This window comes from Corvus moneduloides, chromosome 4 (assembly GCF_009650955.1).
Source record: "Corvus moneduloides isolate bCorMon1 chromosome 4, bCorMon1.pri, whole genome shotgun sequence".
NCBI classification, from domain to species: Eukaryota; Metazoa; Chordata; class Aves; order Passeriformes; family Corvidae; genus Corvus; species Corvus moneduloides.
The window spans coordinates 40,007,726-40,024,904 of record NC_045479.1 but is presented as its reverse complement, the minus strand read 5'-3'; the positions used below and the strand labels follow the sequence as shown (position 1 = coordinate 40,024,904).

At 38.8% G+C, this 17,179-nt stretch overlaps 1 protein-coding gene across 1 annotated transcript; it reads right to left on the bottom strand.

Annotated features, from left to right (window-relative positions):
- Positions 1-5,530: 5,530 nt before the first annotated feature.
- On the bottom strand, positions 5,531-9,880 carry IFNG (interferon gamma). The gene is made up of 4 exons (XM_032106775.1): positions 9,683-9,880; positions 7,661-7,729; positions 7,133-7,312; positions 5,531-6,464 (listed from the first exon to the last, which is right to left on the bottom strand). The coding sequence occupies exons 1-4, from the start codon at positions 9,803-9,805 to the stop codon at positions 6,339-6,341; spliced, it is 498 nt and encodes a 165-aa protein (XP_031962666.1). The 5' UTR covers positions 9,806-9,880; the 3' UTR covers positions 5,531-6,338.
- Positions 9,881-17,179: the final 7,299 nt, after the last annotated feature.

The following is a 17,179-nucleotide window of genomic DNA, read 5'->3' as shown; positions in this document are numbered from 1 at the left end:
AGCATATTTATTTGTAATCAACACCAAACCAGTGAGTAATAAAATCTTTCCATCGTTGAGTAAAAGGTGTTGCCTGAGTGCCTGGAGTGGCCAAAAGAGAAGCATGGTTCAGGAACCAAAAGCTAGTAAGGCTGGACCATCCAAATTAAATAAAGCCCATGGTGTGTAGTGGGTTTCTGATGATGTGAAGCAACTCACACTCTCCATAATTCTCAAGACTGTATTACCAGGGTCAAATGTGAGGAATTTTGAGATTATTTAGGGAAAATAGGAATATTCTCAGGAAATGTGAACATTGCTGATTGGTTTTGTCATTAAAGTGCAGGATATATTTTAAACTCTCAGCCTTTTCTATACTTTTTCATCTATTAGAGTCATTTGTTTGGGCACCCCACTCTAGTTATGAGGGAGTTTTTTAAAAATAAGCAGCTTATATTGACAGTCTAAATCCAATTTCCCAGCTCAAATCACTTTTAAATCAAAAGGAATCCTTCCATTGAATTTTGTGAATTTTTGAATCAATCAACCTGTAACAGAAATCTCAAGCAGCACCAACTGCACAAGGAATTATATACCTCAAGTGAACAGCATACCATTGGATTTTCACTAGAGATAGTAAAGAGCTGTACATGATTATTGCAATAAATTGGGTAAGAGGGATTTGTTTCGCCTGATAGCCAAATTTTCAATGTAGGTAAGTATTTCAAACTCAATTTATCATCATGGTTTCTTGAAATAGTGTGATCATGTAGCTCAAGTGGGGAAAAAATATCTTATAAATTCCTGAAAATAAATTTTAACTGCTAGTGCAGCATTATTTACATAGTGTTTCTGTTCTATTGTCCTTCTAAAGATGCAGTGAAAGCTGGAAGTCTAAATTCATCCTTGTAAGATCATAAATCATTGATGTCTTCAGTTTTTAAGGATGCAACCAGAAATCTGTGGAGGAGGACACCGGATGATAATGCAGGAAGACATGAAAGTGGACTGAGGACAGTTGTGCATGCCCGAGAGGGACAGTTGCCAGATAGCAACACATGTTTGACCTTCGGGAACCTATCAGACAGGTGACTGTGGGGGGAATTTCCTTACCTCTGGTGACATTAACAGCCTGAGGATAAAATAAAATCATGAACTGTGGAATGACTTTCCTTCGGTGTCATGAGCTTTGGGTTCATTGTAATGATGACACATTTTTCGAGAACACTTTTCTGGGGAAATGCTTATGCACAGCGATATATTTTATTGCATGTTTTTGATAGCATCGATCCAATCTGTGAAGAAGAACTAAGTGTCATTTGTTCCTGTTAAACTCACAACCCTGAGTTGATTTAGAGACCAGATTTACCTGACTGGTTTGCTTTCTGTTTTAGAAGGTCAAGGTCATCTTTAACCAATGAAATAGAGGGAAACGTCGCAAATGACGTTTGCCTGTGAGAGCAGTGAGCACGGAGTGGTGCAGGAGGTTACTCACCACTTTGTGCAGGAGGGAATGGAGCCCTCTTCAATTCTAGTTTCCCTCTGGATAATGTGACCACCACACAGACACAGCTGGTTTTGCTATGGATCAAGGAACTACTCCACTTTTTTCTGCAGGTAGATTTTTGGCTTACGCTTTCCTTATTGCTTGCCAGGAAGTCTCTGCTTACTGTAAGAGGGAACTGTGGAAATAAAAGAATGAAAGAAGAAGCTGGAAGATAAATGGCCTTATTTTGCTATCTTGCATGAGGACCAACAGCTAGATAAGACACCCAGAAGTAATATTTTTGCTGTTGCAAGGCCATTGTAGTGCTCCTCACCTACTTCAGCAGCCTACATACATCCCATGCATTGCAGAAGTTGTTGTTATCACTCTGCCCCACACAAGACAGCAAAGAGGTGAGAGGTTTTGTATGATTAGCTATTTTTGGCCTGAAATCCCACACCTGTCTGACAAGTTTGGGTTTTTACACCTCCAGACCTTTTTAGACTTTGTTATTATTTCTGCTTACCACTGACAAAAAAATAATCCCATGGTCACTCCTAGACTAGTCGAGGAAGATGATGGCAAGGACAGATTTGAGCTGACAGCCCTCACTTGGGAGTCCTGCAGGACTCAAGGATAAAACAGCTGAATTACAAATTCTGGGGCTTGCAGGATCCAACCCACTCTTGAGTCTGCCCCTACACTAGGCATGCACAAAGTGGGCTTCTTGGATATTAATTTTCTAAAAGGCTGCAGGAGAATCCCAGAAAACTGCAGAGTGGTAAAAGTGACATCCTTACTGCCCAGTACCAAGACAGCGCAGGCTCGTGGATAATTGTGGTGCAAAAGGAAATAGTAAATATTGTGACATTTGTGACATAATATATCACACTTCTTGTTTATAGTAGAGTTCCGTGAAGAGTCAGGGAATATAGACAAGGGGGAGACAAAATACCACCACTTCTTTGAGCTTCAAAAGAATCCCTGCTGAGTGTCACTGTAAAGCTACTGAAGAAGTTGAGCTATTACAAGAAACTCCTCACATAAATATGTAATTGGTTAAAATAAAAGAAAAAGAAGGAGCAGGAATCAGTGAATGGTTTTTGCAGTTAAGTGCATTCAGTCATGAGAGGCCTTGCTTGGGGACTGTGCCATTGGTCATGCATTGGCATAGGCTGCACAAGGAAGTGCTGGGATCACCCCTCTAACTATTCCAAAGGCATGTGGATGTGAGAGTTGGGGCTACAGTTTAGGGGTGAGCACAATGGTGTTGTGTTGACAGTTGGTGTCCATGGTCCTAGAGGTCTTTTCCAACCTTAGTATTACCATGATTTAAAATGCAGCCATCAGCAGTTTGAGAAACAGGGAGTTGTGCATTAAGTTTGCTGATGTACTGGGTTATTCATGTTAGCTTACTCATTCATATTCACAATTAAGTTTGGTGATGTAGTAAACTATTAATGTTCATAACTAAGTTTACTGATGTACTAAGTTACGCTGGATACAAAGAGGAGGTCCAGCCCCAGAAAACTATTAAAGGACTTAAAAATACGGAGTGACAAGGTGATAAAATGGTAGACTAAAATCAGTACTGGCAGTATCCAGGAATAGAGAGTAAGGACAGAATTAATGTGCTACAGAAGTGATGCGTAAAACAAAATGAGATTCTCAGACAATTGGTTTTCCTTTTGACTTTTTTGCTTTCTAATTTTAACTACTAAATAGTAGATAATATCTTTTCACTCCCAAGCATGGGCATGTATTAACACTCTCAGATAGTGTAGGTGGAAGAAATTGCATCAACCTTCAGTCAAAAATAGCCAAAGTTGCTGCTATATTTTTCTGTAGAAATATTTATGGTAGCCATTAAAATTAATTTCACTCTTACATTTAACTTAGCTGGAAGTGCCTTCCTCACTTGGATATTGTGAGGAATGACATAGAAAAGGAGATCCAGGACTCCTATGAATGTCAGAGAAGAGATTACAGGTTTTCATGTTAAAAGTGATTCACCTAATTTGTACAGTATACAGTTACATACATGCAAAAAAACAATGGGATGGGATAGGATGGGATGGGACGGGATGGGACGGGATGGGATGGGATGGGATGGGATGGGATGGTTTTGTAGAGACTGATTTTTATGATATTCTTCTCTACCACTATAGTCACAGTAACAGAACAAAGTGAGGAATGTTCAGCAGTTTATCTTAAGCGCTCTGTAGAAATTGCACAGACTTACCATGGGCAGAGAAAAGTCAGGTCAATATGAGAAATTTATTCTTGAAATTTCTTTGAATGATTAGGTAACTGTAGTAGCACTGGTGAATCTCTACAATGTCTGGTGTCAGGTTTAACATGAAAAGTTTCAAGTTGCTTAATCCTGTTGGAAATAAGGATACTTTGGGGGAAAATAAAGAAAAAAAATCCAACTAATCAACTAAACAAACAAACAAAAAACCAAACCACCAAACTACTGAAATGACACCTTTTGTCAGCAGTGACAGCTGCTATTCCATGTCTGCACTGCTCATTCCTTTGCTGCTTCTCTGCTACCCAGCACAGGGATGAGAAGAACCCAGGAAATTGTGTGACTGAGCAAAACCTCCCCACAAAACACTTGCTGTTTTGAGCCAGGTTTACTGCAACAACTTCAGAAATGCAGGGGATAGCAGAACACAGGTTTGGGTACACACAGCTAAAGCAGGTTGGATAGGGAAATGTTATTTCTTCTGGATGCAATTACCTTAATTGTGTTTCCATGGAACCATACGGCAGGGTGTGGAAGGACTGTAGATTTTTCAGTTTATAGTCTAATAAAGTAGTTTCTAGCCAGTCTTGGCTTTAATTCAAGAAATAGAGTATTAATTCACTCAGGAGTAGTGGGGAAACACACTGTCTCACTGCCAATGACTAATGAAACTTTAACCTTTCTGTTAGGTTTTTCATTTTTCCTTCTTCCTCTTCTCTTCTTCTCTTCTCTTCTCTTCTCTTCTCTTCTCTTCTCTTCTCTTCTCTTCTCTTCTCTTCTCTTCTCTTCTCTTCTCTTCTCTTCTTCCTTTTCTTTAATTTCTTTTTCATTTTCTTTCTTTTTATTGTATTTTTTTCAATAGAACTTGCTGCACCTGGCAAAGGTGAGTTAGTCTCCTTTAATACCTCATGTAAGATCATGAGCACAGAAGGACACATTGTCTATGTTAAATACTTACTGAGGCTTCTCATGCTTAGTCCTGGAACTGGAGAAATCCTACGGGAGAAATTTCACTTGCACCTTCCTTGCATATGCATGCCTGTGATGAATATAAACAAGAACAGCTGTTTCCTTCAAAATTAGTTCGAGTCTCCAGGATCACAGAGTCACTTTGCTGGACTGTCAAATGTGGATATGAATGAAGTGCATCTTGCACTGGGGGAGACAGCTGAGCCCATGAGAGCAGGAATGGCTGCAACAATTACAACTAAACTTGTAGGGCTTACTGCAACTAAACTTCGGGCGTGATGTGGTGCTGTTTCAGGATTTTGCTGATTCAGTCAAATCTCAGGGGGTAGTTGGAAGTCTCATGTTGGCAGGAATGCCAAGGAAAATCTGCCCTGTTCCCAGTCAGTTCAGCCAGTCTACCCACAGATAATTTGCCCGGTAAAGCCCTGAGGACCTGAGAATTCGAAGCCTGTGAGACTGGCCCAAGTTACCCCAGGCCTCCAGCTTATACCACTTGCGGAGAGCCCAACAGATGGGCTGAGCTCAGTCCGGGCTCCATAACTTTGACATGCAGAGAAATTTGAGAGTGTTTTTTCTCTTAAACCAGAGCATTAACAAATTTCAAATGAGCAGTGCCTTCTCACAAGCAAAATGTTTTCTCAAACAGATACAAGAAAAACTTGGGAATTTTAGACTCTTCTGCCATATTCCTTTAAAGACATTATCCTTCCCTAAGTCTTGGACAGGCAGGAAGAAAATATGTTTTATGTGCCTGGGCAAAATTAGCGTTTTACTTTTCACAGAGATGATGATGAATAAACATGAAAACATGCTTTTAAAAATTATTTATTTATTTAATATTCCAATTTCAAAAAGTCTCCATTGAAAAATCCAAAGTTTTTAATAATATTCCAGTGCAAAAATATAGTCCACGAGATAAAAACTTCCATACTATTACCTCCAAATAAATAAAATTACAACACACACATTTGAATGGTTCAGTACAAAAAAAACCCAACAGAAATTTTAAAAATCTGAGAGTTTAAGTTAAGTCAGTGCAATACAGTTAGTCACATTCTCTTGAGATATTAAGTAGACTGCCCTCCTGGTAACTTCAGTGCATAATAATAATAGTAATAATAATAGTAACCAGCAATTAATCATCAATCCTCTAATTCAGAAATGTGCTTCAACATTTGCTTATCTTTAAGCATGTCTACTTGCTTGATTTGGATTTATATATGTTTAGTAGTAAACAGGCATAAATATGTTTTCCTGAATAGAGTAACTTCCCTGTACTGGTGCTTGTATCTCCATGCCAAATAGATGAGACTTATCTTATAACATCCCTCTCTCAAGACAGCACCAGATGGAAAGCTGGGTACCATACCGTGTCATTTGAAGTTTTCCAGATGGAAACTGGATAAACATTGCTTCATTCTGTATTTTCAGGTCAACAAACATATAACAAATAGACAGGATTTTAAGACAAAGTCATCTCTTACATAATATTAGGGAGTATAAATACTTTGATTAGTATTTCTTTATAAATAATTATTTAAGACACTTAAATATTAATAAATAAATGTATAAAAATCAATAGAAAGATTGAAACAAAAAATTCTTGTCACAACAAGATTTGCGCAGTAGCTCAGTACAAAAGATATGATGGCATTAGCATTTGCACAGCCTCTGAAACTGCCTTCTTTTTCTTTTGTGGGAACTTGAGGTATCCCCCAGTTTTTGTAGGACACTGAACAGCTCATTCACAGCCTTGCGCTGAATTTTCAAGTCACTCATCTGTAATAAGGAAGAAACAAATGGAATAAAAGTCACGCCAAGAGCTATAATTGTTTACTGATCACAGCCTGCAGGATACCCTGCTACCAGGGTAAACCAGAAGGATATCTGCAATTTTCAATTCCCTGCTGCCTAATTCCCACAACAAAGAGATATTTTGTCACAGATTTTTGTTTTCCACTTTCTGTGCTACTTTGCAACCTGCCACAGACCAGCCATATTCTGTGAAACAGAACTACCCTGTAGTTAAAAGCAGCTGATTCCGCTGGGGCATTGTCTGCAGACCCCTGTGGAGGTTGGTGGCTTGTGCCATTGGCACATGCACCACGAGCCAAGGGCTCCCACAGCCACAGAGCATTCCATAGCCAGGCACAACTTCCCCAGCCATTTCTATGCCACAAACGGCTGTGTCAGTAGCAGCTCTGGTGTACAGACTGTGTGACAGTGCTGCCAGCACCTCTGTGCCACATTACAGCAAGACTCAGCACTACCCCACACCGTAGACCTGCAGCAGCCCCTGCAGCCGGAAATATTTGGTTTTCCAGCATGAACTGAGCTAGACAGGGATTACCATATAGGTTACTGAAGTGTTATCGGCTTGAATCACACTCAAATCACAACTGGAAAATATAACATCATGGGCTTTGGAGGCAAAGGAAGAACCTTACCTGAAGTTTTGTCAGGTCTTTGAGATCTTCTATCTTCTTTGAGCCATCAGAAAGGCTTTCTTTCAGAGTATGGAGCTCCTCAGATATGTTCCTCACATGAGCCTTTGACCTGTCAGTGTTTTCAAGCATTTTCAAGTACATGGAAATAATCTGACTCAGGATGATCCTTTTTTCATTTCTCTGTTGAAAAATATAATCAAAAAGAAAGGTCTCTGAGTGCTTTTCCCTCATCAGCAGGGAAAGGAAGGAAGATAAAACACAACATACAGGTGTTCTCTGCCACTTGAAACAAGATAATAAAGATGATGTTGCAACCCATCTCCCAGGCTTGGCTGTACCTCAGGGTCAGTTCATGGTGCAGCATAAAGCTTTTTTGTGGATATTTTTGTCTCCTTTCCAAGCTACCAAAGAGAACCCTGCTCATGTTCATTCTACTGCAGCTAATTACTCTAGTTCTAGGAGCTGCTTAGTACCAAAGGTGCCCTTAAAAGCGCCTGAGATGCTTCATCATATCTGGTTCTGACTCACCTCTGTCCAGCCTGATAGCTTCTCTGTAAAAATAGGTCCACCATCAGCTACATCAGAATGACTCGAGTTCTGCAAAAAAGAGCAAACATATCTATTACACAAACAATATTTATCACAAAGCAAATTTGTGTCCTTTATTCAAATGAGCAGCAAAATTCAGATTTTTGCACATCTGGCCTATAGCTATCACAATGCTTTCAGTTCTCTCACCACCAAATCCCATTGCTTGGCTGCCTGGTATCAGAAGTGGTATTAGTCCACTTTTCAATGCCTTCTCCTGCTACAACTCATCTGAATAGACATGTTTAGCATATCTATTTTCCCAAATGCTCCCTGTAAATTTTGCTATTGACAGATGAAGATACAAGCTCATAAGCACAGCAACTGGCTGGAAAATCATTAGGTCTGATCTTGGCATGTTTTCTGATAAGTCAAAGTCCAGCAGTTTGTAATCTGTGACCTTAAATTCATACAGTCTCAGTAAAATCTCATGTGGAACAAGAATGAACTGGTTTTACTATAAAACTATAATTTGCAGAACTGGAGAATATCCCAGCAGCCCACAGTCAGGCATGGGGATATGCAAGATTAGTGGGCTAATCTGAGAGGCTCACAGGGACAGAATTTAACCATCACATGTTGGCAACTGGTTCTAGGAAACAAAGAGCAATACAACTCTCCTACCAAGGAAAGACTAATTGAATCATTTCCTCTTCTGTGTGTCTTTTTTTCCTTTTTGTATACAACAGTGACTGTTTCCTTCTTTTGCCTGCTCAGTAATTTAAATACAGTAAGTGCAAAGGGAAAACTTGCAGTCTGACAGAAACCTCCTAGGCTGATCGACTCCCTGTGCTGAGCATGCTACCAAACTGATTTTTTCTACTTTTGAAAGGTGGGAAGCACCTGCTGTGCAGCAAATTTTTAATGTCAGTGCAAAAAGCTCACCATGGCTCAGGATCTCTTCAACAGAATTATATATATTCTAGTAAAACTGTCTCTGGTCTATACTAATGACAAATTTAAGATATAATGCCAATTTTCCAGCCAATTTCCTGCAAACATTGAAGTATCACACTAGTCTTTACCACTTCAGGGTGATTCTCTGACTACTGAATTTCAACTGTCATTTGCACAAAATTATGATGAAATCATGGAAAAATCAGAGCTGAAAATATGAGCAAGCCATTGCGGTTTTTTTCCATGCATTTAGAGGGAAAAAAACCTCAACAGAAATGTATTGAAAATAAAAGCTGTTAATTAAAAGTGACTCTATTGTAGATCTGGCTCCTCTGTGACTAATCCCTGCTGAATTCAGCTGTGTACTACTTTAATGCCTCCTAGATGGAGATTGGTGAATTAACACTACAGTTATCAAATCACCAAAATTCTATTTGACAAGAAAGAATATCGTGCCAGATTACATTCCCATGCCAGATCATAGTCTCACATGTGGAAGTAAAATGACTGGAGGGTGCAAAAGAATAAGAAGTAGGAATCACCTTTGAGCAACACACTACTACAACTTAAAATAAGTAGCAAATGCATTTGTTAAAACAAATGTTCATTTCCAATTTTTTTATATTGCTAACTAGTACTCAATCTCCCATTAACATTGCTAACATAAAATTCAAAAAGTCAGTAAATTACATCTAGTCAGAACTGGATAAAGATTCATATATTCACCATAAATTGCATTAAGATTTCTTGTTACAAAGTATTCCATGTAATTAAGGCTGAATTGACATAGGAGAAACTGTTGTGAAAGAAAGAACATCCCTGAAATAAATGCAAATTACTACAATAGATATGACTATTGCAAAACTGAATCAGGTTAATGAAAGAGCTTAGTAAAACAAAAGAAATTATCCATATTCTTGTAAAAAAAAATGCATGATCAAAAAATTAGTTCCATGATTACCCTCTATTGGTACATATTGAGTATGTCAAGCAGTGCTCAAGTTTGCTCTGTATGTAAAGCACAAGCAGCAGGAGAAGAGAAATGCAGTAGAAGACTATACTTACAAAATCAGCTTTCAGTTTGTCTATATCATTTTGAAGCTGAAGAAGATGCAATCTATTTTCAACATGTCCAAAAGAAACCATGATGATAGACAGAACAAACAAGCTGTAGATTTGGAAAGCCATTTTCTTGGTGATGGTTCAGTTAAACTGCTCAGATAAGTTCTGGGAGAACAGGTCTAAGAGCAGAGAGCTTCAACTTCTAATAGTTAAATCTTCTATTAGAAGCAAGCAGACGACAGAACTTCATCAGCCTCTCAGTGGTATTTATACCTGGTCTTGAAATTTTTTTATTTCGTCATCACAGGCTGTGTATATTTAGACAAGATAGTGTTAGATAAGAACCCTTCATTTTTTTGGCTAATCAAGGGAATCCCTCGAAAGCGTCTTTGTTAAAGCATGGTCCTGGAAAAATCTTCAGTGGTTCATCAATGGGTAACATTTACGTGGCAGATTCTGAAGTTTCTTTTACACGTGGTTGGGGAAAAGGGGGAAATTACAATACCAGTCGAGGAGTATGCATTGTGGCTCAAACCTGTTCTTACATACCCTCTGAAAAAAAAATCTTATCTTGTGGTTAAAGGGTCAGTGCAACAGTCAACTCATTTCTGGTATTCTTTTAAAGTAACCACTGACTTTGCCGTGGCGTTCTATACAGACACTTAGAGATTTAAACATTCTTTCTACTGCTATCCTTTTGTGAAACATTTTGCATCCTTTCCATGGTCTAAACTGCACTTCTGCTACTTTTGCATTCTTCACCTCCAGATTCAGAATAGGGCAAACAAGGTTCCAGCACGAATGCAATGATGTATCATATTAAATTCCTCTATGGTTGTCTACTATCTGAGGGAGCAGAGTATTTAGTACTTAAGACACTAATTTCTGCTTGGCAATGATTAAAATTCCCCAGTGCCATTTCATTTGCACTAATGTATGTAGAATATGAAAACAGAAGGACATGGGTGAAAACAAGCCCCATTGAAGAAGACAGACAGGGTGGTGTCCGAGTGCATACAGAATCCTGAAACAATGGTATTGAGGATACCTGGGGAAAATGTTTTTGTATAGGAACTAAACTCTGCTTTGATGGATATTATGGGAAAAGAGTCTTATAAAGAGTCTTATAAAGAAATCAGATCATTTTAAGCTGCAGTACATGAATAGAGTGCAGGTAGGAGCCTACAAGGGAAAGAAAGAAAGAAGGGGCCCATAGGGAAAAGAGAAGAGAGAGAATCAGGAAGAGGGCACTCATGGGCTCAGTTCACACAGGCTGCAATGGAAGATGTCTGTAGCTCATCAGAAACAGATGAAAATTAAAGTGGTCCCCAACAGGTAAGATTAGAACTCTCCATCTCAGCCGCACATGACTATTTGGATATTCCTTAGAAGAAATTCTTCCTTTCCCCAGCAGCTCCTTCCAGCTCAGCTAATGACCTCTATTGCCATCAAGTCTTTTTCATTTGCTGCTTGAAAGAGGACCTCCACCTGTGGAATAGACCTACACTACTACTACCAGGGAAATCGTCAGTTTTCAGGGAAAAGAACCAGATTTCACCAACAATGGCAGGCTCAAAAGCTGCATGTCAGAACTCTCTGGTAACAGCAGCCCAGACAGATGGGACACATCTCACAACAGACATGGTACTGCACAACAATTAGTGCTGTAATCTGCTTGAGGTAGTAACACTATGCAACGCACATCTTGGTTTTAGTTTAAGAAGTTAAAATTGGTTAAGCAATAACTTAATTGCTGTAAGTGTTGACACGAAGGTAAGGTTATAGTGCTATTGAAGGATGCTTCAAAGCACTGTAAACAAATGCAAAGTTAACATGCCCACCCACGGTAGAAAGGTTGTACTAGATGATCTTCAAAAGTCCCTTCCAACTCAAACCATTTTTATTCTGTGATTCTGTGCTGGAAATTAGAATCATAGAATCATTTCCTTTGAAAAAGGCCCTTAAGGTCATAGAGTGCAACCGCTAACCAAGCACTACTGAGTCCACCACTAAACCATGTTCTCAAGAGCCACATTCACATGCCTTTTAATTACCTCCAGGGATGATGACAAAATGGAGGTCCCACCAGACTTCAAAGTTGACTTGCAATTCGAAGTTAACTCACAATTCATAGTTGACTCACAATTCAAAGTGAACTCACAGATGTGAGCCCACTGAACAAACCTATTGTTTGAAACATCTGGCTTGCTATGCAAGGCAAGCACAAAGACATGTTATGGGTCAGCTAAATGTAGTCTTACACAGACAGGAAAACCAAGCATATTTTACAAGATGGGGTCACCTGCTGAGATTCATTGACTGGCCATGAGTCAATGGAGCAATTCTTTGGGAAAGTGTTGGAAAGGACATGTCAGGTGAGAGAGTGAAAATGATTCCTGATACATATGGCATTGTTTATGCAGTCAGAAACATACAACTGGAAGAGGGACTGAGTCATGAAGCCCAATTTTTGCCATTACAGGTTCTAATTTGAACAGTGCTTTTGTGCTGAATTACTAGAGAGAGTGAAAAGAAGAGCTGAAAGAAGGGACTTTGGGAAAGACTCTTTATTCAAACAGCTCAGTCTTTCTAATATATTAAGAACAAATCACAACACAATTGAACACAAGTAATTGCTGTAATTTTCCAGCCAAGCAGAAGATGTAATTGCAGGAGCTGAAATATTAAGTGAGGAATACTGCCTTCTACGGAGAACTATTCACCCAACATGACTGTGCTGGGTTAGGCTGCCTTGTTAAACTTGTCAGACACATATTTCATCCACAGCAAGCTGTGCCTCTCAGATGACCTCCCTTTGGTCTCACATTACAACTAAACTTCTAAGAATAGCAGGAAGATAAAGCATAGGAAAAAAGGATTTTGCCAACTCACATTTTGTCAATAATGGTTATAGTTTTGTCAGGTTACTTGGCTGATTTGATCACTAAATATCCTCATAGTTCAGAGAAGGCTGCTTGCCAAGCATCCAATTTTGCAGGTAAGAAAATAGAAGCACAGAGCAATGGGATGATTCATTATCATTCGGCCTATGAGAAAGGCAAATCTAGGAACACAAACAGGCTCTCCTAGTCCTACTGCAGTGCTTTGCCCACAGTGCACTGCTACAAGTATTTTATCATAAACTGAGGCAAGAAATTAAGCAAAAAGCAAAGAAAAAAGCCATGACGTCTGTCTCTGTCATGCCGTCTTCCGAGTGCAGGTCTGAATTTGAGGTACACTCTCCTGCCTGGGGAGTCTAGATTCAGACCTTGTACTTATCTCCACATTCAAATTTTCACACAAAGCATTGAATGTTCTGTGGTAAATCATCAGCTGCACTGAAATGCACTTTAATACAGAAATATAGCATCCCTTTTCCAAATCCCTTACATTTTAATAAATGCTGCCACATTAATATTGACATACTTGTCTCATAATATTCTTTTCTGTTGACATACAATATCATGCCTCCAAATCATTTTGAAATTAGGCAACTGCCTACAGCAGATGGTTAAAGCAAGGGTCCTGTGTCTCTTCCAGCCCTGTTTGGCTTCCCATTCCACCCAAAAGTGATGAATCAGATTGCCATGGTCCAGTGTATGTCTTGTCGCCCAAGAACTGTGAACGGTCAGGTTGTGAGGAAGACCCAGGTTCAGACGGCTCCCCTGCACTGCCTTTCCTGAAAATCATCATTACAAACAATGCAGGAGGTATCTGGAAAATATCTGCACTTGTCGAGGGCTTAAGGTCATCCAGTGTTTTATCTGTGTTCTTTAGCAGATATCTTTGGAGTGCATGCCAGAGAAGACTGAACACTCAACATTAACACAAGCTCTTTGTCTGGACACTAGTCCTAATCTAGTCAAAAAACATGACAAAATATGATTGAAAAATCTTGTGCAGCATAGAATTGAAGTGGTCCTTCTGTGAGACTCCATAGTCACAGCTGGATTATCATCTGGTCTGAACACAAAAGGAAGTGAAAGCAAGGCATTTTTTCATTTTGCTGCCTGGAAGTCATCTGACTCTTCATGCAAAGCAGAGGTTTCACACCCTTCTGTTCATACAACACCTTACACCAAATACCCGAAGATGCCCTTGCAAAGTCATGTCAGAGTTCACTATGACCACTGATTACAGCTTTTACCCTTTCATTTTTTGTTTTATGCATACTCTTCAGAGTGCTGAGTGGTTTAGTGAGCAACTGCCTGTGCCAGTTCAGCATATCTCTGCCTGACTTTCTTTTCTCTAAAATGCAGTGGCTTTCTCTATTATCACTGCCCAAGGAAAGCAGCCCATGGTTGGAAAACCCTCTCTGAGTCGTCATTTTGACCTTATATCACACTTCACCTCTTAGTCTCCCTTTCTTACAAAGCAGCAGAAATTATTCCTTTGTTTCCTCCTTCACAGTGCTGGGGCGGTGGAGGGGGGTTGGCACATCTGAGGGTGTTAAGTGATTAAACTTTGCCCACACATTTTACCAGTGCTATGTAATTACTAAACAGTGTTATTCATGTTGCTACGATTTGCAAAGTAGATGTCTTGATAATCAGGCTTCTTGACTCAGGGGGATTTAAGGGGACTTACAAGAAAGGAGGAGAGGGATTTTTTACAGGGGCATGTAGGTAGGACAGGGGGAATGGCTTCAGACTGTCAGAGGGAAGGTTTTTATTAGGCTTTAGGAAGAAATTCTTTATTGTGAAGGTGGTGAGACACTGGAACATCTCCCAGAGATGTTGTGAATTCCCTGTCTCTGGAAGTGCTCAAGGCCAGGTTGGATGGGGCTCTGAGCAACCTGGTCTAGGGGAAGGTTCCTGGCCCATGTAGTTGGAACTACATGATCTTTAAAGTTTCTTCCAACCCAAACCTTTCTATGATCCTGTGAATTTGCAATTGACCCTTACAAATATATTATAACACTGTCATTTCCCCTGACGACAAAAAAAAAAAAAACCCCAAACCAATAAACAAAACAAAAATCAAACCAAACAAAAATCAAAACCAAAAATAAAATAAAATAAAATAAAAAGAACCAACCCCACCGCTCTCTACAGATAAGGATATGCTTCATCAGTGCTACCCATCATGGAGGATGTAATAGTCTACTCCTTGTGACCTTTGGATCTTTGTGATTTAGAGGATGTTTTCAGTGATTAGTAAGGATAATGTTGGCACAAATCATCTACTTTGTTTTATAAGACAAAATTTCAGGGTAGAGGGAAGTTCTGAAATGCTCAAAATTTACTGTTTTGACATTTTTCTAGACAAAATTTCAGCCTGTTCCAAGGACACTTTGGAGATTATATCGTTTGAGAGAATTGGAAAACCAGTTTGTCCCACCTAAAATATGACACAAGGAAGGCCCTTTGGCCTCCATTACATACTCCTGTCTGCACACAAATAGCAACGGAAAAAGCATATTATTGATATCCCTCTTTCCTCTCAAAAACTTCTCACACACATTAGCTGTTGAGTCTTCCGAAGAAAGGGAAGGAAGAAGAAATTAACACTTGGTGGTGTTAGACATCTAGAGAGACAGACATCCAAATAGATAATGAGCTGATGGGTACAACTCGAAGTGATTACAGTGTAAGTTCAAAATTATTAAAATCTTGGTACTTTGACTCACACAAGACATCTGTTTCATACTTTCCTTCAGTTTTTTAATTTGGTAAGCCCATGCAGGAGTTCCCCACCAAACACTAATGATTCCTTTCCGAATTAGCAACAGGAAATAATTACCCTTCATGGTCTGAGTACTCATCTATTATTTAAGTAAGAGTTCAAGTTTTTGCTTTGCCCAAGAAGCGGATAGCCAGGAATAGCTGTTCTGGGCTGGGCTTTATCAAACACTACAGTGGACTTTATGGAAATTCCTGACTGTATTACTATCAGTTTGTATTGTCTAAACACTCCAGTAATAGCATAATATAAATATTCAGGATGCATATTAAAATAATTTTTTGGAGTTGACAACAATATTTTCCTCAGAACATCTGTCCTCATTGATAGCTGTTCATGTCCCTGTTTCTAAAATCAGCATAATGCTGTCTTCCTTTTCTTTTCCTTGAAAGACTGTTGAATTGATGTATATAGGGAATTCTGAGCCTGGAAAGAGAGACCTAAAACACGTGTTTTTTCATTGCTAATTGTGCATGAACTGCAATATGTAATGGAGACCAAAGTTTCCTTATTGTTTCTTGTGCCTTATTTCAAGTTGATGCAAACTGGTTTTCCAGCTTTCCAAAGAAACACAGTCTGCGTGTATGAATGATTTAGAAACTATAAGCTACCAGTGAGAAAGACAAGTGAAATTCCAAAATACTCTTTTACTTAGTAAAGTATGGAATAAATTATGCCAATGTAAAAGACAGTGATGGACAAACGTGGTGTACATTTTTACTCTATACTCTATTGTCTGGAATCTTTCCACATATCCAAATCCTGATTGAAATCTATTGCCCATAAAATAGAATAAAATTCTAAATCTTATTCAATTTTAATTTAAGTCCATGTCAATGGAAAAGCAGCAGAACTGTTGGCACAGCAGCAGCCTAAAGTATGGCTGGTGTAATACCTCCTGTGCTACAACCATAGTGACTACAGGTTTTTCTACATAAAATCTTCCATTTTCACCTGCTCTTTTTCATTCTTCCAAGAATAATAAAACACTCTTGAAAGTTTTCTGTTTTCAGCACCATAATATCTTTTGGAGGTACTGCCCATTATGAGCATTATATCATGGATCTTACAGTATTTGTTTCCAATTTAAAGCACCAGATTCTTGTTTTATATGATTTCATGAATCTTGGGATATATTTTAGAGTTTTGGGGTTGGGATTTTTTTTTCCAGTCACTTTTAAATCAGTATGGTTGCAGGGAAAACATGGACTTCTAGAAGCAGAATAAAATTAATAGAAAAAAAAATTATTTAAACACAATTGTTTCAAAGTTTTTTCCTAATATTTTTGAAATACTTCTGCCTAGGCTTTTTAGACACTAGCACCTACAACATTCATACTGTTGATTTTTAGTGTTAAGCAGGCAATGGTATCTATCCCATCTTAGTACAACACACTGACTTCAGATAAGGCACTTTGTGCCTTGGTGGATGCAAAGCATTCTACAAAATAAAGATATATTTTATTAAAATAGTTCTCCCCAAAGTGATCTTAAAAAGTTTTTTAATTCTTCCGTTCCTTCCAGTTCAGGATATTCTATGATTCCATGATTCTCTAATAGCCGTGCTCTTCATAAGACCAGCATGCTAGTATTATGATAAACTTTGCGTCTTATGATAAAATATTTCCATTAGTTTCAAGGTAATATTTTAATGCACTTTGAGAGAGCTAATTCACGGAGAAAACAATTCCACTGTAATTTGGCCTGACTGTGTTCTGTGGTTCTGACTTTCTGATATTTCCTGTAAATATATAGGTATACGTCGACCGTTGCTGTACGGTACTGATAGAAAAATTATGTTTTGTTCGCAGTGTCCTT

Excerpts from the sequence above, each read along its gene's own strand:
- IFNG (XM_032106775.1), bottom strand. The coding sequence starts at position 9,805 with ATGGCTTTCCAAATCTACAGCTTGTTTGTTCTGTCTATCATCATGGTT. Across the intron at positions 7,313-7,660 it reads AGCTATCAGGCTGGACAGAG|AGAAATGAAAAAAGGATCAT; the intron begins GTGAGTCAGAAC and ends ATTTTTCAACAG. Across the intron at positions 6,465-7,132 it reads AAGACCTGACAAAACTTCAG|ATGAGTGACTTGAAAATTCA; the intron begins GTAAGGTTCTTC and ends TCCTTATTACAG.